The sequence below is a fragment of the Drosophila navojoa genome, chromosome X (genome assembly GCF_054131105.1).
Source record: "Drosophila navojoa isolate 15081-1374.11 chromosome X, UAZ_NAV_1.0, whole genome shotgun sequence".
NCBI lineage: Eukaryota > Metazoa > Arthropoda > Insecta > Diptera > Drosophilidae > Drosophila > Drosophila navojoa.
The window spans coordinates 17419390-17442263 of NC_142895.1; the positions used below are offsets into that span (position 1 = coordinate 17419390).

Sequence of the window (22874 nt, forward strand, 5' to 3'; positions counted from 1 at the left end):
ATCTGTCAAAGTTTTGTTACATGACACTTGCCCAACCATCCGCATATGCCACACAATCAAATCATACACTGCAAAAAAAAGGTGTGTGGATATGTGTTGGAATACCTTGGGCAAGATTGTTGCCATCTCTGTCTATTCATCTATTCATTTTAATCAACACCCATAAGAATTTACTTCCCCGACTTGAATTTTGCTCAGTGTATTCACACACCTTCTCAGGCAGCTCGTATAAAGAAATCGCAATAAAAGATGCTCGACACGTTTATGTTCATCCATCCCTCGGCCCGAGCATAAGGCACACATCAAACATCATCATCAGGCGTCACAGTGGATCAAATGGCCGACAAGCCCAAGCAGCTCTCGCTGGCTTAAAGCCTCTGGCAAATGACTGCGCTGACTCCGGCCACATTTCATTAGTTTGGCATTACACATTACATAGATCATTATTGATGGCGCTAGCTTTTAGAGCACTTACTTATGCATAGACTGTTTAGAGTGGATCGAAGCAGCGGCAAACTCTCGGCATTGAGAATGAATGCTAGGTACTACTTGCTATTGACTAGATAAGAGACTATATAAATGACTAAAACAAGCAACTAAAAGCAGTGGCTACCCCACTATTTACCCATTCAATGCTTCAATGGAAGCCCGAAGAAAAATGTATTCTATTTTTCTATTTTTCTTCTATTTTTCAGGCAGCCAGAAGGAGCTAAAAAAAATTATTGAACCTCAATTACAATCTCTTCTAGAGAGTTTGGTAACTTGGATAACTGCAACAAAACTCTATAGAATAGATTGTAGGGAGATTGGATAGTGGAGCAAAACTGCCTTGAAGAGATTATAGATGAGTTTCAGGGATTTTGTATTCAAGTTTGTTAAGATCAATTTGATGTGCATCATATTAGATTCAGCACAAAATAAATCTCCTCTGGCCTCATATATATCAAATAATTTTGCCAAATATCTTATTCAAATGCCAAAAATCAATATAAATAGTTTATATAACTAATCTTTTCTAGACCTTAAGGATTCCGAGGCGCATTGCTGTCGCAAGCACTCCTCCTCCTCCGATGACATCTGTGCGCCATGAGGGCTGTCCATAAGGGCACAGTCGAATAGTGATGAGAGCTCCTAGGAGTCTATGCAATATGGGCAACAAAATCGAAGTGTGAAGCTAGATGGCAAAGTCCATTTGAAGTGTATGTGTGGTGGCTCGACGAGAAGCTCTTCAGCTTGTAGCCAATTCACTTCTTTGGCTCATCTCAACATCGCTCTATTCTTTCAGTTTTATATAGGGATATACCTAGAGTTTTTTCCGTGTTTTCTTCGGCATTTACGGCATTGTCGCAGCGAGTGCGAAGCACTGGACCATAGCCAAACTCAAAGTCAATATCATAATCAAGTGCAAAAACGAATGTAAAGCTAAATCGTTTCAGCAAGAGATGGCTCCACTGCACATGATAATTGTGTCGCACGTCGCAGGGGCGTGAATAAACACAGTCACAACTGAATTAGTTTTACATAAAAACAAATGCACTCACACACACTCACACACGCACTCTCATATACACTCGTAGCTCGTCAGCTCAATTAGGTTTTAATGCGGGCATCTAATTGCGGCGCTCGCTGCAATTACGTTTGCCACTGCAAAGCCGCGCTCCATATAAGCGCCAGCCTCGACACAGATCGCCACCACTGGCTGAACGAATCGCAGCTGCCAACATGCGTCTCCATCTGCTCGTAGCCCTGGCGCTGACCCTGCTGGCCCTGACCCTGGTAAGTGCAGTGGCGATCCACTCTCCAGCCATATTCATTGACCGCTTCGATTCGCCCACAGCAATCGGCCACAGCTCGAGTGGCGTCCTCTCAGGATGCAGTGCAGCATCAGCGCTCGAGCACGGCGGCCGGCTTGGCTGGCGTTCCGTCCGGACAGCCGCCACAGCACGGTGGCCCGCCGCCGCCGCCACGCACCACCACAGCCGCCAGCTCGGGCTGAGCTCGGCGCTGACCCAGACCATTGACCCGGAGGACTACGAAAACCACATAAAAACAAATCTAACTCTCTTAACCTCGCACTGTATTGTATATATGTCACACTTTAATAAATCGAATGTAGCGAAAAGCAAGCGAAACTGTGTTTCATCTGTGATGCCGGCTCAGAGCTAATGGAGCTGGTCAAGACATCCTGACTCAACATGATTGAAGTTCAAGCCAAGCATTATTCATTTGAGCTTAATTGGCTGCTAGTCTCTAGGAGTATGTAAAAGAGCTCTGAAATATTCGCAGAAATATTGCCAGTAAATTAAAATAAATATTTAACATACCTTTGGCCAGTTACAAATCGAAAAAGCCCAATTTGGTTGATTTTAACATTTTATTATCATTAAAATCAATATATATATATATATCTTAATTTTCTGAATCAGAAACAGAAAGAAAGAAAAATTAACAAGAAAGAAAGCTCTAGTCGAGACTGCTCGACTACGAGATCCCCTGAACCCTACAAGCAACTGATATTTCAATAATAATTAGCAAACACACACACACACACACGCATACAAACAAACACACGCATGCGCTGTAGTGTTGGCAATATTATGAGAACTTATTTGTTGAATAATTTAATTTCTAGACGTACGATCGTAATGAAACTTGCAGAACGTAATCATGATGTTAAAATGTATGTGTATATCAAAGAACAAGTCTCTAGTATTTGATATACGACTTTTACAAAGATGAGGGTGGGTGGGTGGATTTAGGGGTGGGGGGGTAAATTTTAACAAAAACCGAAATTGTATAAAATACATCTTTATATACATTTTAAATTTGGAGACTCTAGCTTGAAAGATGTAGGAGATATAATTATTTAAATGATCTTCGATAAGGTTTTTTAACGATAAAAAAAGTATCGGAATGAGTTATCGTTTTTTAGTGATAAACTCGATATGCGCGTGATATATACGGACATTTTAAAAAAAGTTGAAGTCTCTAGCTCTTATATCTTCTGAAATCGACGCGTTCATACATACGGACGGACGGACGGACGGACGGACGGACGGACAGACAGACGGACAGGGCCAAATCGACTCAGCTTGTCGCCCTGATCAAAAATATATATACTTTGTGGGGTCTGCCACGCCTCCTTCTGCCTGTTACATACTTTTAACAAAACCATTATACCCTGATTTCCCATTTTCAATGGGTTCAGGGTATAAAAATAAAATTTAAAAAAATATATCAATATTCAAAATATTCAACTGAATCTAAAGAAAATATTATATTTTTAATTTATACCATTAATTTTCATTTTTTTTAAGGAAAATAAATTTTGCTTTAGCAATAATTATTTATTTGAGTATATTAAGAGTCTCAAGCAAACCTAAAATGAATTAAACTAAATTAATTGAGCCAGACTTATATCAAAACGCATGATTTGATTTTATATAAAAATTGATGTGTAATAATTATTTTTGATTTTAATCATATAAATTAATTTTAATAATTATCAAATAATTTTATTTTTTATTTATTTTTTTTTAATATCTCAAAGAATAATTTTTATTTTTCATATTTTTCAATAATATTTATATTCGTTAAGGTCCCTGATCGAAACTTAATATCATCAGATCCTGCATATTTGCATTTATTGATATACGCATATATTCTATATTTTTATAAAAATATTCTCCAGGATTTTTGAGCATCGAACAATGGAAAATCTAAACGAATGTGAGCTCAAATGTCTTACTTAAAGTTAAAAGTTAAACAAAATCAATCAAAATCAAAATCAAAACAAGTCAATATCAATGCTTAGAAAAAAGTTTCTTGACTCACAGAACAGAAATTACCTTTCACATTTTTTGTGAAAGAAAAATATGCGTAAAAAAAGATTTAAATAAAAATAATAGTAATAAATAAATAAAATTTAAAAATTCCTAAAACCAACTTCACTCTAAAGCAAACTTAAAACAAATGACTAAACCGATTCAGACAGCCACAAATCAAAGTTGAATTTCGTCACATAGTACAACTCGTATGCCCATTGATGCAATTTCGATTCACGTGAAATGGTTGCAATTAAAAGCTGATGCACCATTAATCTGGTCTTGTTTTTTATGAATGTAAAAAGCTGGTAACGCCCCAGGAGCACCCGATAGTAATTGCAAATAATAAACTGTGAGATGCAAATCTAGACACACATAATGCATACGAATGCATCTAAGGCCGAAGGCTGCCGGCTTGCGTGGCTGGGGAATTTACCGCAAATGACATCATTGAGCCCCATCTTGATAGTCGTAATGGCAGTTTGTAATAAATGGGCTTATCGTCACTTGCATTCACGACGATTTACGAGCGGAACTCGCGGCATTCAAAGATAACAAAGAGTTCAGATCGGGAGAGAAGAGAGATATGTGTGAGATGATTATGATATGGTATTTAGTATTTATATATATATATAGAATATTTTATATTATATATTCATGTATAGTATGTATTCATATTCGAATTGGCATATGCTAAAATGAATTCAGCTAAAGCCTCGTCCAATGCATTCATTCACTATATATCATCATTGCTCATTATTTATCTAAGCACCTGGCTATATCATATGAATGAAACTAAACGCAGCTGCAGCTGCTATAAAAACTTTATTATTTACACACACACACATACACATACATACATATATAGAGTTGCCAATAATTGTTGAATTCCGCAACGAAGACAACTATAAATCATCGCCGAGTGCCAAGTGCAGCCCACAGTTGTAGTTCGACAGCAAGTTGAGTGGTTCTCAGTGGTTCAGTGGTGCAGCTAACATAGACAGATGCGCAGCTATTTCAACATATTTCGCCTGCTGCTCCTGCTGCTGCTCCTCCTCTGCCTCGTGGGGCAGCTGCGTGCGGCGCCTGTGGGCGAGCATGTCGATCATGCCGGCTGCATACGTGTGACGATCATTAAACGCCCGTTGACCACGCCTACAACCACAACAACAACAACGACAACAACAACCGCCGCTACAACTGGGCCCGCAGTGCCACCTGGCTAAGGCAAAATGTTGACTCTGTGTGTGTGTTTTTGTTTGAAATAAAGTGAAAATCGTTGCATACTTTTAAGCGACAGCTAATAAGCGAGTGTTTCAATTCCAATCGTTTCGCTGGTGCTGCCCACCAGCCTGACACATCTAATTAATCACTCATTATATATGAATGCCTGACTAAACGAAGTTTTGTGCCCATTCCAATCGCTGACGAAATGTGCGAACGGGTCGCATTCAGCGTCGCTGATTTGAGCCGACTCCACTATTCACATTACTGCAGAGACTGGCGCTGCTGCTGCTGCTGTTGCTTCCCCAGGGCAATGTTAATTGGATGATGGCAAATGCAAAGGCAAAGGCGAACCGCACAATGCACAAACAAGCTGCCAAATATAATTAAATATTTTATCGCATAAAAGTGTAGGAAAAGTGCCAAAATGAAACGACAACAAGAAAATGAGCAGCCGGCATGCGTTGGCCTGACCACTTTGCATACTTGTGGGCGATGCTAGCAGGGGCAGCGACAGGGGCAGCGACAGGGGCAAAGGATTAAGGAGAGAATGGTAGTCTCTGTGTAGCCGGGGCTCAGGTGGAGAGGCCGTTCTCCTAATATTGTTAGACCTGACATTGTTGTCGTTTTACATAGTGTCTGTGTGTGTGTGTGTGTGTGTGTGTGTGTGTGCTTAACACATGTTCCACAAACAATACGCCCGCAGCTCAGTTGGCCCGTTTCGCCAACCTCTCGCCACCTGACCCCGAATACAAATTTCCATTGCCCCCAGTTGCATTTCTTTGGTCTTTAGGTTTTTCAGATGAAATCTTTTTTGGCCTGCAGTTGCGCCAGCAACAACAACAACAACAACAGCAGCAGCAGCAACAAGGCTAACGTTCCATTGTTCGGACAGGGCCCGAGCAGAATATGTTTTTGTTGTTTTTTTTTTACTCTGTTTTTTCGACAATTTCCATATGAATTTTAATTATAATTTTTCTATGTTCATTTTCATGAAAACAATCAAAAATGACTTTTGTGCCGCAGCAACAGCAACAGCAGTCGCTTCAAACGCCCCCAACCTGGTCCGTTAGGCGGTGTTTGGCTTGGCTTAGAATTGGCTGAGCAAGAGGGCGAGAGAGAGAGAGAGATAGAGAGGGATAGAGGCTGACAAAGAGGAGTAGAGTGAGCGCTTGGGTGGAGACCCACTGCAAATTGTCACTGGCATTTATAGCCGGCAGGGCAGCCTAGTCAACAGCTGCACTAGTGTGCGAGCATTTTGTTTGAAGTTGAAATTTGCTACTCTTCCAATGCGCTACAATGAGACGAGTCGCTCGATGGCATTTAAGAGAGTAGAGCCCCAAAAACGAGTGCCACAAATCAATGCAATGAGTAGAGCATAGTAACGAGAAGGCATTAGATGAGTGTAACAAAGTAACCGAATAAGAGAGTGATACGAATGTATGATAGTACGAAACAATATGACGAGTACACCAAATCAAAGAGTAATATGAAGTAATGGGAATACGAGGAGTAAGGTGGAGTAAGAGTACAGTAAAGGTAGAGCAAAAAGAGCCAGAGCAAGCAACGAGTAGAGTGTGGAACAAAATAACGAGTGGAGCTTGAGTACGGGTATATCAAAGTATCGAGTAGAAGTAGAAAAGGAATAGAACAGAGTAACGATTAAATTAAGGCAAGCTTATACGAAGGTAATAAATATAGAAAACAATTAGGAGTGAAGAGAGTAGCGAGTAAAACCCAATTACGGATACAATCTACTAGATTGAAACAGCCTGAATTAGAAAAATTTCTATTGAAGATTCATTAGATTATAAATGCTTGACAGAAGCTTTATAAGCTTAACGCTCTCTAATGATGAGAGATGAGAAAGGTAAAGGTAACGAATTAAAGGAAAAGAGTTGAGTGTATGTATATATTTTTGTTTTATTTAAACTATTTTTAAATGATCACGAATAATTCAATCTGTTTAAAATTCAATTATTCTAAGTTCATATAATTTGATTCGTTTTAATATGTTCTCTTTCAATAAACTGATGCAAGCTCTAATAAATTTATTAAATTAAATTCATTAAATATTTATTTATTCATTCATTTATTTATTTGTTTATTTATAAATTTATCTATTTATTTACTTATTTTTTTATTCATTCATTTATTTTATTTTATATTATTTTCTTTTTTTTTTCAATATTGCACATAGATATCATCAAACTCTACTAAATTTATTATTATTATTATATATCACCATTCCCAAGTTCCAGTGTTGCAAAACACAGCCAGCAGCTAATAAGCTTCTGCATTTGAAAAAAGAGCAACAAAATAAAGGCACAGAAATTATATGCCAACATAAAAAGTAACACAAAAGCAAACAGCGACATAAACAAGTTAACTGAGCAGCTTTGTGCCTGTTGTTGTACCTGTTGTTGTTTCTATTGTAGTTGTTGCTGCTGCTGCTGCTGCTGGTGCTGTTATTGGTGACGGCGTATGGCAGGCACGTTAGCGAGGCAGCTTCCGTTTCCGTCGTGGCCAAAAAACAATCCACCCATATGACAACTGCCGCTGTCACCGGGCTCTGCCACTGGATCTGGCCATGCATGCCGCAGCCGTAGCTTTGAATGCGCCGCAAGGTGGCGCACATGTGCCATGTCTGTTTTTGAGATTTGCACCTGGGCAGCCAGCCCCAAAAACCCCGCCCACTGGCCGCAGTCCCTAGCCCAGTCCCGATCCCTTCACACCACCCTTCCCACCCCACATACCTCCGGCCAGGGTGTCCATAACGTACCGTTGTCATTATGCATTCTGATGACATTTTCGCCGCTGTCTTTTGTGCGAGCTTATTTTAGCAGCGGCTAATTAAGAGCCAGCCAACTAGCAATGGAAATTCTATACAGCATATTAGTGTACCAGTTGGATTGAGCGGGCTGCCTGGGCTGGGTATACCCCCAAGCGACTGAAAGGAAGCCAGAGAATCCTTTTGTGTAAGTCCATGCAGACGGTAGATGGCAGCATGTTCAATCTCAGTTTTCAACGGAATGAGTTAACTAGCAGAGAGAGACAGAGACAAAGAGAGAGAGAGAGAGACAAAGAGAGAGAGAGAGAGAGTGTACTTCTTTTGTTATACTTATGTATTTTGTATATTTACCAATAAACAAAGGTATTGATGGAAGTTCACAATTTGAGAATGCTACTTTTAATATATATTTCATTTAAATCTTTAAAATGTATTTTATTTTATTTGTTTTCCTGTTTTTATTTATTTATATTATATATAGTATATATGTATATTAAGCATAGGCATACGCATAGACAGAGGTATACGAATAGGTATAAGTATGGGTATGGGTATGGGTATGGGTATGGGTATAGGCATAGGTATAGGGGTATAGGCATAGGTATAGGGGTATAGGCATTGGTATAGGGGTATAGGCATAGGTATAGGGGTATAGGCATAGGTATAGGGGTATAGGCATAGGTATAGGGGTATAGGCATAGGTATAGGGGTATAGGCATAGGTATAGGGGTATAGGCATAGGTATTGGGGTATAGGCATAGGTATAGGGGTATAAAGGTATAGGGGTATAGGGGTATAGGGGTATAGGGGTATAGGGGTATAGGGTATAGGGGTATAGGGTATAGGGGTATAGGGGTATAGGGGTATAGGGGTATAGGGGTATAGGGGTATAGTATAGGGTATAGGGTAGGGTATAGGGGTATAGGGGTATAGGGGTATAGGGGTATAGGGGTATAGGGGTATAGGGGTATAGGGGTATAGGGGTATAGGGGTATAGGGGTATAGGTATAGGTATAATTATGTATAGGCATAGGCATAGGCACAGGCAAAGGCAAAGACATAGGTATAGGTGTGGGTATGGGTATGGGTATATATAGGTATTCATTCTCTTCTTTAGGAGTATTTACTCGCTCTCTCTCTCTCTCTCTCTCATTGCCATAGATTTAAGTTGTGATTCTTCTCGAATGATCTCCAGCTATAGCTTTTACGGTTAACTCCATAATTTGACCGTCTGACGTCTATGTTCTGCTATAGTTTGTATAGATTTCGGCTGGCGGCTGTTTGTTGCTGTCCGGCTGAAAACTAATTTCGCAAACATTTGTCAGCTCATTAACAATTCAATTTGCTGCATAAACGACCTAAACATACAAATAAACAGACGAGCAGAGACAAAGACTTGAGGCGTGGCAGGGCCAAGGGGCTGCCAGTGGCTGCTAATAAGTAGTAGCCGTAGACTTGCCACGCACACCCACTCCCACACACACACACACGCACACACACACACGTGCTCATAAGCACATGAAATACAGTAAATATTCAATTAGCAAACCCTTTGCCGGCCACAGCCCAAACCCGAGTCATGAGCCACAATTTCAGTTGTATTTTTTACTTTATTTGCAGTTTTTTTTTTTTGGCTATTTGCTTAGTAGTTTGCTTTGATTTGGCAAAGGTTTAGGTGGAGGCTCAGATCCCGTTTGCAGTTCCAGTTGCTGTTCCAGCTCATCATCACTGCGGGCCTTTTTCTAATTACACAAAAAAGCTGCTGCTTTGAACCCGTTCGCAGGAGACGGCACAAAGACCAAATAATTATGAATTGTATTTTATTTAATTTTAAATATTTACTAAGCTACCAAAGGAACATTTCGGCCGGCAGACGGTGGCGGTCGCAACGGCTCGGCCACCGCCTCACGCTGCCGTCTCCTGCACCGCCTTGAGCTTGGTCCGTTTCGCCAGCTTCTGCGCCGGCAGCTGCGTGCGCCGACTGCGACGCCGCTCCAGCCAGCGCCGCACGAACGGCGTCAGCAGGCGGGTGTCCAGGGCGTCGAGGTCCGTTTCGCGCAGCAGCAGGCTCGTCACGAGCGCCACGACGATGGTCAGCAGTGCCCCGAAGAGCGTGAAGTACAGGTACGAGATTCGATACAGATGGAAGGGCGCGTCCGAGGCGGCGCTGCAAGGCGAGTTGAGTTGATGGGCGAATGAATGCGAAATGAAAGTGTTGGGGCTCACCTGATGGCGCCATCTAGCGGCAGGCTGCTGAACGCACGCCGCTCGCCCGCAAAGGTGTAATTGCAGCCCAGCGTGGAGTAGGGCTTGCGCTGATAGACCAAGTCGCCCGTGACCAGATCGTGCTGTGCCTTAATGCACATCCAGGCCATGACCACGAGCGAGCTGACGCCGCCGAGCAGGGCGCCCTTCGAGTTGACCCAGGGCAGCAGCACGCCCGACGTGAAGATGCCCAGCAGCGGCCCGTTGGCCACGGAGGTGAGCGTGATCGTCAGCTGGAGCACAGCGCCCAGCTTCTCCACGATGAACACCAGGGCGACAAAGATCACGCCGAAGACGACGACGACGCTGCGCATGACAAACGCCGTCTGCGTCTCGGTCAGCGGCTCGTGCCGAAAGGTCTTCACGAAGTCCTCCAGGACGACGGCCGACAGTGAATTGAGGCCGGTGGAGAGCGAGGAGAGCGCCGCGCTGAAAACCCCGGCCACAAAGATGCCCGGCAGGCCCGGGTAGGTGCCGAGCGTCTCCATGACCAGCAGCGGCAGCAGCTGATCGTTGCGCTGCGCCAGCTTCGTCTCCAGCGGATCGCAGTCCGCATAGGTCGCATAGATGAGCAGGCCCGTGTACCCGCAGATGGCCAGAAAAGCCAGCACTCCGCCGATGAACGTCCAGATGGCGATGCGCGCATGCCGCAGCGTCGGCAGCGACAGATAGCGCTGAATCATATTCTGACTGATCGCATTCGACTTCAGCCAGTGGGCCACGCCCCCCAGCACCAGGGAGTAGAAGGTGTAGCGCTCGCTGAGATCGAATGTAAAGTTGGGCGACTCGACGCGCGCTGTTTGCTTGGCGCGCTGCCAGACCACGCCCGGTCCCCCGATGTCCATGGTGCCCTTGATCAGCACCAGCGCCATGGCCCCGAACATGATCAGCGTCTGCACCACATCGGTCCACACGACGGCCTTCAGTCCGCCAATGCAGGTGTAGAAGATGCACACGACGCACACGCAGGGCGTCACGATGTGGATGTTGACACCGGTTGCCTGGTTGAAGGCTATCGCCGGCACATAGATCACAATGGGCAGCCACAGGAGCTGCGAGATCGTAGAGTTAGCAGGGAGCACTAGGAAGGGAATCACTAACACTTACCGAAGCCATGATAAACATAATCGAGCCAAAGAGTCGCAGGCTGCGATTGTAGCGCTGCTCCAGGTACTACATAAAACAGGAGAAACCCCAACACTCTTCAGTCTCATCTTGATCAAATGTGAGTGCTAAGAACTTACCTTGTAGGTGGATATCAGATTGAGCTCATGGAAAACTGGCAAGAATATGTAGAACATGCAGAGGCCCATGAGCACCAGGGAGCCCATGATGTACAGATACTGGGCACCGTACAGGTATACCTCGGTGGGTGTGCCCAGCAGAGTGATGCCCGAAATAAAGCTGGCGAGCATGGAACGAAAGAGAGACAGAGACAGCGCTATTAGACTAATTGACGAGAATCAACTTCGTAGACCTCTCGCTTGACCTTCAGTCGGACGCGTTTCCGTCGAGAGCCGAAAAAACGATAGACTCAAAAGAAAAACCTCTTTTGGGGAGATCAAAGAGCGTTTTATGCAATTTAATTAGCAGCGACACTGTTCGCTGTCGCCAGCGACATACGGGCATACGTCTACAGTCGTTGCTCTTCCACGAGTCCACTTATGACACAATTTGATTTGCTGCGTTGATGGGCAGCGTGCACACAGTTCACACAGTTCACAGTTCCAGCTGTAACTAGCTCTAAGTGGAACAATCCCTCAGCTCAGCCCAGCTGGAATTGAGCGCCATGGAGGCCCTAGAACTAGCCTATTATAATAGCTACTATTGTGATAAGCTTAACCTAGGAAATAGTGTGCAGAAGAGAGCTCAAGTCTGCCTTGGGTTCAAATAATTCTTTATGCTTTTTATTGTGAGAGTATTCGAACTGCAATGTAAGATTTGCCAAATTTTGATTATTCAAATTTCAAATTTTGATTATTCAGCTTTCAACAGCTAGAAAACCAATTCGATTCGAGAAATAAAAGTGATAAAAAGGTGTTATTTAATAATCTGCAAGTGATTCACATCGAAAGATCATTGTACAATATAATGAAATTTTCCTAGCTTAGCAAAACATTTGAAATTTTGAGTCTATAGCTTGTAAAACAAAAGTTAATCTTCCGAACGTGAAATTAGTTTATAATATATATGATCGAGAAGAATTTCTACTCTTCAGGATATCTTATACCGTTCATAGGGAAATCTGTGAAAGTCAGAAACATTCTTAGCTCTGTACTCAAAGCTTAATTTTGATTGAACAAGAGTAAATCTTTCGATCATTTGATGATCAAGCGATATATTTAATGATCTGGCATTATATTTGTGCTCTACGCTACCAGTAAACAAAGATCGAATAATGGGAAATTTAGGAAGATGTGAGGCACTATGAACTCTCTACTAAATTCTGATTAAACAGCAGTTCATCTTCCTATCATTAGTTTGAATGCTGGCTATCTTCAATCGTAGGTTCCGATTCACAAGAAGAATTTAATTAAAATTATACTCACCTCGAGATAAGCGACATGGTGATGGGAAAGATTTTCATTTTCCTGCCGCCCACCAAGTAGGAGGCGGCACTGCTGGCCGCCTCCTCGGCGCCGGTGGCCTTCAGCTGGCGCGACTCGCGGCGCAGCTGCAGGCAGAAGTGGATGCCGATGACGGCGCAGATGGCCAGCATGAGGCAGAAGACCACGTAGTCCGGCCAGCCGAAGCTCTGCAGGCTGATGCGCAGCTCGTCCACATGCATCTTGCAGCACAATAATCACAGCTACAATCAGATAGATCTCTGGCTATATCGATAGAACTATCGAATCAGCTGTTGTTGTTGCACACACAGGAAAAAAAAAAACGTGAAGAGGCGAAACGCAACGAGTCGAATCAAAAGAAATGCCACCGCACAGTTGGACGCATGAAGACTGACTGAGAGATCGCACATGCGGCACATCCCCGGATTGAGTTGGTCTTGGTCTTCGGGTCTGGTCTGGCACAGCTGAGCGAACGGACGGGCAGCTTAAGCTGAGCGCGCTGCCTGTTAAATGCTCATGATTCTGATTCACAATCTGATTCAGATTCAGATTTAGATTTGCTCTAACAGTCGCGGACTTCGGTTGCCAGCTGCGAGCAGCGAACTTGTCGCGCTCGTTACTGTTGTTGAGGCAGCTATTACTATAAATGATATAATGGCAATTCGTCTACTATACATGAATACCCTGTGCACGCAGTGTGCGCCAAGTGGGTAGGTTTCTATGAACTATATGAACTATATTTATGTGCAATCTTGTTTAAAATAGAACGTGAAATGCTTAAGTAGTGCTAACATTCCTTAAGTAACCCAAGACTTCGTTTCATTTACAGGGTATTGTTTGGTTGATCAGTTACAGTTACAGCTTGTGGCGAGAACAGCTGACACTTGAAGCTTATCAAATCACCCGCCCGCCCATTGGCTTCAGGTCGCAATTGGCCCCAAGTCGGCGTCAATTGCATCTCACGAGCGGAACCATAGATCATTCTCATCCTCAAAGGCTGGCAGACATTGTCTTTGGGGTTGTGGGTCGGTGTCTGAATGGATTGTGGGGTGCCAAATGCGTAGGAATCGCTGGCGTAAACTAACTTGATTAGATTTAGCGCGCAAATTGAGCTCAGTAATTGGCGCGAGTGCGGCCAATGTGGGCCGACGCACGAGCGAGACGGAGCCACAGAATGTGCCAGATTTAGAATTCATAATTTGCCAGTGAGACACAGATATAAATACACACATATGTACATATACATATATATATACAAATATACGTATATTTACACACATGTGCAGTCATCTATATACTTTGTTTTAGTCGCTAGCTTTGGAGTCAATTTGACGAAATTGCCTTGGTTATTTTCAGATTAACTGCGATCTCAATAAAAGAATCTGCGCCAATCTCAGAACTTGACCTTATTGTAAACGATGCACACAAACTGCACTTGAGTAAGACACATACATTATTTTCAATTATTATTTGGGTTTTTTTTTATGAAAATTACTTTTATGGGTAAACCAAAAAAAAAAAAAAATGAAAGAAAAAATTATTTCTATTTTGTGTAAATTTTTGGTTGCTGCAGGTCAGCTAAACTTTGGTCTTTGGTCTATAGCGAAAGCTTGTTCAGATACTCCAGTATAGCCGAGCTGTCGGTGTCCAACTCCAAATCGTTCTCCACATCCCCAGCATTGACGTCCGCTGCAAAAGGAGTGCCCAGAGTTAATACGGTTAGCCCGGTAAGTAGGCCTTCTTGGCCAGACTCACCGCCGCCAGCAAAGCCGCCGTTCATGGCCAGCACCGAGGTGGCCAGCTCCTTGAGCGTGCGCTCCAGTTCGCCCAGCTGCTCCAAGTCACTGACGGAGGGAGCTGCCCGGGCTGAGGCGCTAAGGCACAGCAGCAGCAGCAGCGCGAAGCCAATAGAAGAGATCCAGGTCGCAGCCATTGGGTTGGTAGACAGAGAGTTTTGAGCATCATCAGCATGTGTCCAGGCTTTTATAGATCGAACTGACTAATCGAGACGATTTTCTGCTCAATTTACAGCAAATGCTTCCGCGAGCAGCAAATGAGCTGTGACTCTGATGGAAGATATGTGGAATTAAAATCTATGAATGTGCGTGTAATATTTGTATATGTTAATATACATAGATATGTTTTGTTTATAAATGCTAAATATAATACGACTTTAGGTACAGCCCGTTGAGCCTAAGATTGTTCAACAAGATTAGAAATTAGAGACTGAGCCGAAAAAATCTATATTCAAATGCTAGACAAGCCAAAGAGTATGACAGTGCATACCCTTTAATACCCAGTATTTTCTACTCCATATACAAGCAAAGTTTTACAGGGTATTTGTCGTTCTCAAGTAAAGTAGCGAAAGAGCATTTCTATCGGTCATAGCTAAAATATCACAGGGTATTTGCCAGTCTCAACTAATTTATAATTGATTAATTTTCATTCAGCTGAAAATTTGCACATATGGTCACCCTAAGCGCAGTATTTGGCTACCCAGCCCGCGGATATGCTACAAATATGAGAGAGAGTGAGATAGAGAGAGAGAGAGAGAGGGAGAGATAGACTCTGTCGCGATGCAGTTTTGGTCGAATTGCTTATGTCTGAAATTGTTTTAGCATTTCACTGTCTGTCATGTTCTATACTTAACGTTTGCAATGCGTTTTCAGTTTTTTATTTATTTTTTATTTTTTTTTTTTTTTTGCTATTTTTACAGCAGCAGCTGCGACTGCAAAAAGCGTCTGCACTTTGCTGCCAATCGAGGCATAAAATGAGCAGCAAGTGCCACTACAGCACACGGCAGTGTGACAGAGAGGGCCATAGACCGTGCATAGGGAAAGAGAGCGAATTATAGCAAAAAGGTGCAAACACACACATACAAACACCCACATACATTCAGGTAAGCTCAGACTTTTATCAGAATCAAAAATTCCATATGACGCATGCTGAAGCTTTGAAATGAGTGTTACGATTCATACGAATCATGATAGGGTAAGCAATTTGTTGGGAAAAACCGATCTATGTGGCAAAATAAAAATATTTGAATTATATTTGTAATTCAATGTAATTAATGAAAGTTATATTTGATGCGAATAAATAACAAATTATTATTTTTTTTTTTTTTATTATTATTTATTATATTTTTATCATTTTTACAGAATACATTTTTTATTCTTTTTATTTTTTAATTATCATTTTTTAAAAGAGAAAGTAAATTAAATTATATTTAATATTTTTATACATATTCTTATTATTGTTTTAATATTTTGTTTATCAATTTTCAAAAATAAAAAAATAAATATTTATAATATATATTTTCATTATTATTTTTTGTTTTTTATTTAATAAATTTATTTCTAGCCAATTTTTTGTATTATATTTGTTTTATAATAATTTTTGCTCTGGCTTTTACATACATACATATTCTTGCATGGATCGCTACCCTGAATTTCACATTTTTATATTTCTATTTCTATTTAAGCTATCTCATTCCCGCAAGATCTTATATATGAATGCAATACATTTAAATTTCCTTTCTCTGATCGTTTATTGTAGCGCTCTCTTTGGGTCGCCTATCGCCCGACCTAAGCTCGATTTGAACATCATTTTAATTTTTTTTTTCTTCTATTTTTTATATCACAGCCTGAATAATTTTCTTTTTATACATATTTTTGCTAGGTACTAAAACGGCAGCAGCGAATTAATTAATTCCAGTGCAGCGATTTTTCAAGAAATACCCCCTTTTATACACATATACACACTCGGCGTTTGTGAGTGTGTGTGTGTGTGTGTGCGTGTATGCGTCTGTGCACTTAAAACGCTTCTGCAGGTGTTGTGATATTATTTGGAATTATGTTGGAATTTTTCTAGCGCTGCGCCCTTGCTGAAATGCTCTGAATATTATTTGCATTTTAATTTTGTTTCATGTTTCATATGTCTCTTAATCTACACACACACATGCACACCTTCAGCTGCTTTGAGTTGTTGTTTATAGCTAACTTTACAGTTGAGAAAGCATTGCTAAAGTGGTTTTAATTAGTTGCCCTAACGGGTTTTCGGCCCGGCCTTCTGCGGTTCAGGAATCGCGCTAGCGAGCGCAATTACAAAATGATTGCAGGCCGATTCCCAACATCCGCGAGCCCCATTATTTCAGCTCTAAGCAAATATACACGAAACGCCTGTATGCTGGCAAGTATCTAAAATATATTTCTTTACAAGGCAAACTGGACGTACAATTGGTAAGGTTTTACATGGTCACATATATCGGTAGAGCATGGGCTCGACTAAGGGAAGGTCTTCATGCTTTCGTCAAGTCCCCTGCGGCGGGCGGGGCCGCTGTCGTCGGCTGGTTGTTGTTATTACCAATTGAGCAGATGGCATCGATTTGATCCAACAATTTCTGAAAGTAGAAATACCCATCAGACAGTTGGCAAATACTCCGCGCAAAAATCATCGATTTCGATAACATACATCGGTAGCGAGTTTACAGGGGATCGCCGTCAATATGTTCGCACCGCAGATTAATGCGGCTTTGGACTTCAGATCTTCAATTGTACAGAGCTGCAAATAAGGAAACTATAGTTAATTCTGTTCTGGAACTGAACTGGTTCTGCACGTACGGCACTGGCTCTTGGCGTCATCTGCGCTAGACAGATCAAGGCCACAGCCAAGGCGACTAAGCTGATTGAACTTTTGCAATAATGCATTATTTTTTTTAAGTATTGTCTTCTTCAGGTTATGGAATCTGAACTGAAACTTGAAATGAGCCCCACGCTTTTATATATTCACCCTGGACAGCTGTGGAGCAGTAAAAGTTATTGAAATCGTGAAAAGAGGCGATACCCTTAGATAAGAGCACGACATAGCAAAAGTCGTGCCGCTAGTGTAAATGCGTGATGGGGATATTATCTAGTCTAGTGTAATTAGTAACGTTTTTTCTAGCAGCTTTGAAAAGTTAATTAAAATCCAAAATTGGTAAATTGATTAAAAACCATAGAATATTTCGAAGTCAACTACGGCACGTCTAGAAAAATCTTGTTGATTAAGAAAACTTGCCAATGGGCCAAGGCTGAGCTCTATGATACTAGATGCAAGGTATAGTAAAAGGTTCTCAGTTTAAATTGATTTGAAATTGGCAAAGCGAAGCTTTGATCAGCCATGTATCTGAGTGAATCATTGAAGAGGTGGTAGATTGTATTTACCAATACCAAATATAACTTTTCAAGCCCAGAAGAAATGATATCTTATATCGATTTTAATCGATATGAACCGAATTTATTTTGTATACCAGTATAAAGAAGTAGTTAATCTAGTATTGAAATACCATAGATATTCACATCTAGCAGGTATCCAAATAATTTGTAGATGATGCAGTTCAGTTCAGTTGTTGCCAGATCGTTACAAAAATACAAGGAATATGATTTAAAAGAAACCAACTATTTCCTGCAGCTGCTCGGGCATGAAACTACTAAAGTCTTTGTGTGTGTGTGTGTGCATGTGTTTAAGTGTATTAGTCATTGGCTACTTGTCATATGCAAATTCAGGAGCGCACGCCTCTAGTGTGCCCATTTTGCTGTCATGTGTGTGTGTGTGAGTGTGTGTGTGTGTGAAGGCAAACGACAGTCATCTCGGGCCCATTTACAATAATATTTATCAAGTGCGGCACACACCCAGATAGGGCTAGGGGCCGTCATACATTAGGCGGCTAGCCGGGACGCGCCATCGTCATTGTCATCATCATCATCATTAGCATTATCATTATGATGAGGCGAGCCTATGCGTGGCCTCTAATTACATCGCATTGTCATAACAGAATTGAGCGCATTTGACACGCAATTGGAGCTCACCGTTGCTCCTCACGATGACACGTGAGAAATGACAGCCAGTAGGTGGGAAATTGATGGGTGGGCGGGCCTGAGTCCGACTGCTACCTGACAGTTGGCTAGTTGCAAGGGACATCAACATGTGCTCGAACTGAATATGGAAATGAAAATTAAAATGAAAATGAAAAGGCAAATGGAAGTGGAAGTGGAAATGGAAATGGAAATACAACTGGAAATGTTTAGTGACAGGGCGAGTGGGAGCAGAGTCAGAGGACTGACTGTTGCATCAGTCACCACCAACCTGACCCACTCGACATTGGCTAAGTAGATAAGAATTAATTGTTCAATGGCACGCATTGCACTTAATACTTTGAATACTCCTCCTGTTACGCACATACATACATATGTATGTGTATGCTAAGCCAAGAGCTAATTGTTGTTGCTGTTGCGTTGCTTTTGACTTATGCCCCGTCACTTGGCCCACGCACCTTTTGGGCGGCGGTTAATCGGATAAAATTCATAATTATCGTTATTACTGTCATTTTTTCTAATGACACGCGGCACACAAATTGCGTGTACTTTTCTATTAAGATGACCTATCAAACGCACTTTGACTTCAGCCCAACCGTTGCGTTACAGTCTCGTTGATTTCTCGGCTTGTTTGTTTTTCTGTTCTGCCCAATACCCTAAGCTAAGAGAGTTGTATGCATTATTTAAAGTGGAATGTACAAAAGAATTTTGCATAGATATACATATGTATATAGGCATAGAGATACCCGAGTACAATGACTGTACGATGTGCTCGACTTGAGTGCAATGAAGTGAACCTTTTAAAGGGGCACATGGATATAAATTTAATGGTATAATAATGCAAATATCTAAGCCTCTTTAATGAATACCAAACTAATCTATACAACTACAGATCTACTATGGGGTTGGCCTTAATTTTTCCACAAATTTTGCCCTTCATCTCGTGCATTTTACTTTGAAAACTTTACATTTTCGTTTCACTCCAATATGATAATATATAATATATACAAATTTTTTTCCTTGGGTATTCCGAATTCCTTAATGAACATAAAAACTATATATGTACATATGTACATACATATATAGATATGTATATGAATGTAGTTGTACTGCTGACTTCATATCAATTTCATCCCCTACAAATGTTTAGCTAAAATTTACTCTAATACAAATTTATTCAAATTAATTTGTTAGGGCATTCAGTATTCGTTTAGACAATTTCTAATTCTTTCATTATGTTGACTTTTTTACATTACTTGCCCATATTTTCTTCTAATACAGCCCATACTCAAACACCGCCTCCTCCTCCTCCCACTCCTACTCCATTTATATGGAGCGCACGCGTAAATTATGTAATTAAAATTCCGCACCTTAATTCAGGCAATTTATTACATGAGCTTTTGACTAATTGGATAACGATCTTTAACTATGTTTACTAAATACATGAGAGAGATACATCATGGACCCAGCCTATCGCTACCATATGGATGAGTTCATAGCCGGCCGCGATTGCATTTGCTGATAAGCCCAAAATTAATTGAATTTTTAGGTGTGTGGGCGATTCGCGTGCCCTGACGAGGGCAATAACTAACGGCTGGTCGGGGGTGGTAGGGGGTCAGAGATAGTATATTATATACGCTAATAAATGGGCCTGTAAGTGCGTTTACAAGTCACTAACTACAGTTAGTCTGATCGAAAGTTGGCATCTAAATAGAGCAAAGCAGGTCAACTCTATTCCAGAGAGTAAGCTGAGAAACAGTTGAATACTAAACAATCACAACTGCAATGTAAATGGCTTGGAATTTCACAATTTTCATTGATTGTAAAACTCTCATTACTTTGATTGATTAGTCACAATTTCGCTGAATCGCTTTGATTTTGCTATAGGAGTTCCGGTACACGCTCAACGCGTGCATTGCCATTCGCGTTCGCATCCCGGACCCGTTCCAGTTCCGGTTCTGCTCTGCGTTCTGGTTAATAATTTTCGCATGCATTAATACAAAAATTGAAAGCCAAACGCCAAAAGCCAAAGCTTAACCAGTCAGAACAGTTGAATAAACAAACAAATTAAAAAAAAAAAAAAAGGAAAATTAAAACATTTTCATGATGTGGATCGAAAATACATATGTTTAAGCGGGGTGCGCGGCTCAGGCAGTTGGAGGCAATTAAAAACAGCAACAAAATGCCCACATTCGCAAAAGCTAAGCTCCATTGGGGGTTGGGGTGGGGCAGCGAATGACGCACCGCGCTATAAATAGACCAAGTGCGATAGGGTCAGCTCCAGCTTTTCGGTATGCGGTGCACGTGTAGCCAAACGCCAGGTGCTAGCGCCATGAGAGGGCGGTAAGTAGGGGGATCTCACTCCCCACCTCCACTGTCTCGCTCTCTCTCTCTCTCTCACGCCCGCTCTCTGTGCTTGTTTGGGTCCGACAGTTGGACGTATGACGAGCTGAGGCCAGTCGCGTTTCGCTGGTCAACGTAAAATGTTGTGAGCCAATACATTTTTATTTTTTGCGATTTTTTATTGTTATTGCGCATTGTTGTTGTAGTCGTATTTGTTATTGCTGCTGTTGATGGCCTCCCAATGCACAAGGCTGTGGCTGCGGCTGCTCGTCGCACTACTTCTGCTATCACTCCTCGCCAGCCATCAGGTAAGTCAGCCCGTGGAGCTGAAGCCCCCGATGAGCCAACTGAACCATTTCGATAATTGTCTAGTCGCATGCCCTGGAGTTCATGGATGTGGATGAGTCAGAGTCATTGGGCCATGGCACCGAAGATGACCCCGATGACTCCGCGGAGCTGCCCCCGATTCTGCATAACTACTCGAAGGACACCATCGCCAATTTCAATCCACGCAAGGCGGACGCGCACTTTCGCACGCTCTGGGAGCGAGTGCCGCAGCAGAAGCAGGAGGTGATCAAGCGCAAATAGCCAATGCAATACTCATGAGGACGGATAAGAGATCAAAATATCTAAACTAATTATATTATATGTGTTATGTGTATATGTTGAGCATTGCAAATTTGTTATCGTATGTAAGCTGAGATCCAAGTCATCTCTTGGTTTATTTCATTCATTTATTACATTTGCTCAATCTATTGTGACCTATGCCACACCACATGGCATGGGATGGTGAAAGCGCATCAGTTGGATGCATACTCAGAGTATCCAATTGAACACAGTGAATATTTCTTTGAGTAGCTCATCAGCTGCTACCTTATATGATGTGCTCATCTATAGATTACCAAATCCGTATTATATAAATAAATCCGTATTTCATATTCCGAATAATTGTTATAACATACAACTACTATCACATACTCGTATATACTTATATTTACATATAATTCTAAATTCTTAAATATCATTTATATGTGTCTAGATCTAAAAAGATGTAGAAACTGTATTACTTATATAGAAACTGTATTACAAGCAATTGGCTACAAAAATATTTTTTAAGCAAATTTATACCATCTTAACTCTATGATAGTCTTATATTATTATTTTTGTTAATGAGTTTCAAGATTATTTCTAAGAAAAAATCGACTATATATATAAAATCATAGCATATCAAACTATTAAAAATCTTAACGCTTGAATATATTGATTTCTAAATATAAAGATGAAGATAAGTAAATATGTATAAATATTATATATTGATAAAATATAAAATATAAAATATAAAACATAAAATATAAAATGTAATATATAAAATATAAAATATAAAATATGAAATATAAAATATAAAATATAAAATATAAGATATAAAATATAAAATATAAAATATGAAATATGAAATATGAAATATGAAATATAAAATATAAAATATAAAATATAAAATATAAAATATAAAATATAAATATAAAATATAAAATATAAAATATGAAATATAAAATATAAAATATAAAATATAAGATATAAAATATAAAATATAAAATATAAAATATAAAATATAAGATATAAAATATAAGATATAAAATATAAAATATAAAATATAAAATATAAAATATAAGATATAAAATATAAAATATAAAATATAAAATATAAAATATGAAATATAAAATATAAAATATAAAATATAAAATATAAAATATAAGATATAAATATAAATATAAATATAAAATATAAAATATAAGATATAAATATAAGATATAAAATATAAATATAAAATATAAAATATAAAATATAAAATATAAAATATAAAATATAAATAATAAATATATATAAAACATAAAATATAAATAAAAAATATAAAATATACATTATAAAATATTAAAAGTTTCTATACAAAGTTGATAGATAATATATAACATAATAAATATATTTTTTTGTACATTACATATGTATTAAT

At 40.3% G+C, this 22874-nt stretch overlaps 3 protein-coding genes and 1 long non-coding RNA gene across 5 annotated transcripts; 2 read left to right on the top strand and 2 right to left on the bottom strand.

Moving 5' to 3' along the window:
- The first annotated feature begins 4732 nt into the window (after nucleotides 1-4732).
- Nucleotides 4733-5117, top strand: LOC115565411 (uncharacterized). The gene has a single exon (XM_030390566.2). The coding sequence runs from the start codon at nucleotides 4829-4831 to the stop codon at nucleotides 5048-5050; it is 222 nt and encodes a 73-aa protein (XP_030246426.1). The 5' UTR covers nucleotides 4733-4828; the 3' UTR covers nucleotides 5051-5117.
- Nucleotides 5118-9635: 4518 nt separating this feature from the next.
- Nucleotides 9636-13122, bottom strand: rumpel (solute carrier family member rumpel). The gene is made up of 5 exons (XM_030390222.2): nucleotides 12654-13122; nucleotides 11349-11508; nucleotides 11212-11277; nucleotides 10066-11156; nucleotides 9636-10006 (listed from the first exon to the last, which is right to left on the bottom strand). The coding sequence occupies exons 1-5, from the start codon at nucleotides 12890-12892 to the stop codon at nucleotides 9745-9747; spliced, it is 1818 nt and encodes a 605-aa protein (XP_030246082.1). The 5' UTR covers nucleotides 12893-13122; the 3' UTR covers nucleotides 9636-9744.
- A 3728-nt stretch (nucleotides 13123-16850) lies between these two features.
- LOC149090661 (uncharacterized) lies at nucleotides 16851-17478 on the bottom strand. The gene is made up of 4 exons (XR_016197447.1): nucleotides 17460-17478; nucleotides 17291-17415; nucleotides 17142-17231; nucleotides 16851-17070 (listed from the first exon to the last, which is right to left on the bottom strand). It is a non-coding gene; the product is annotated as an uncharacterized LOC149090661 (long non-coding RNA).
- Nucleotides 17479-20953: 3475 nt separating this feature from the next.
- On the top strand, nucleotides 20954-21525 carry LOC115565194 (uncharacterized). 2 transcript variants are annotated; one of them, XM_089263994.1, is made up of 3 exons: nucleotides 20954-21011; nucleotides 21073-21174; nucleotides 21239-21525. In XM_089263994.1, the coding sequence occupies exons 2-3, from the start codon at nucleotides 21097-21099 to the stop codon at nucleotides 21452-21454; spliced, it is 294 nt and encodes a 97-aa protein (XP_089120120.1). In that variant the 5' UTR covers nucleotides 20954-21011; nucleotides 21073-21096; the 3' UTR covers nucleotides 21455-21525. The 2 variants fall into 2 exon arrangements, with proteins under 2 accessions (XP_089120120.1, XP_089120121.1); XM_089263995.1 differs by having other exon boundaries at nucleotides 20967-21008.
- Nucleotides 21526-22874: the final 1349 nt, after the last annotated feature.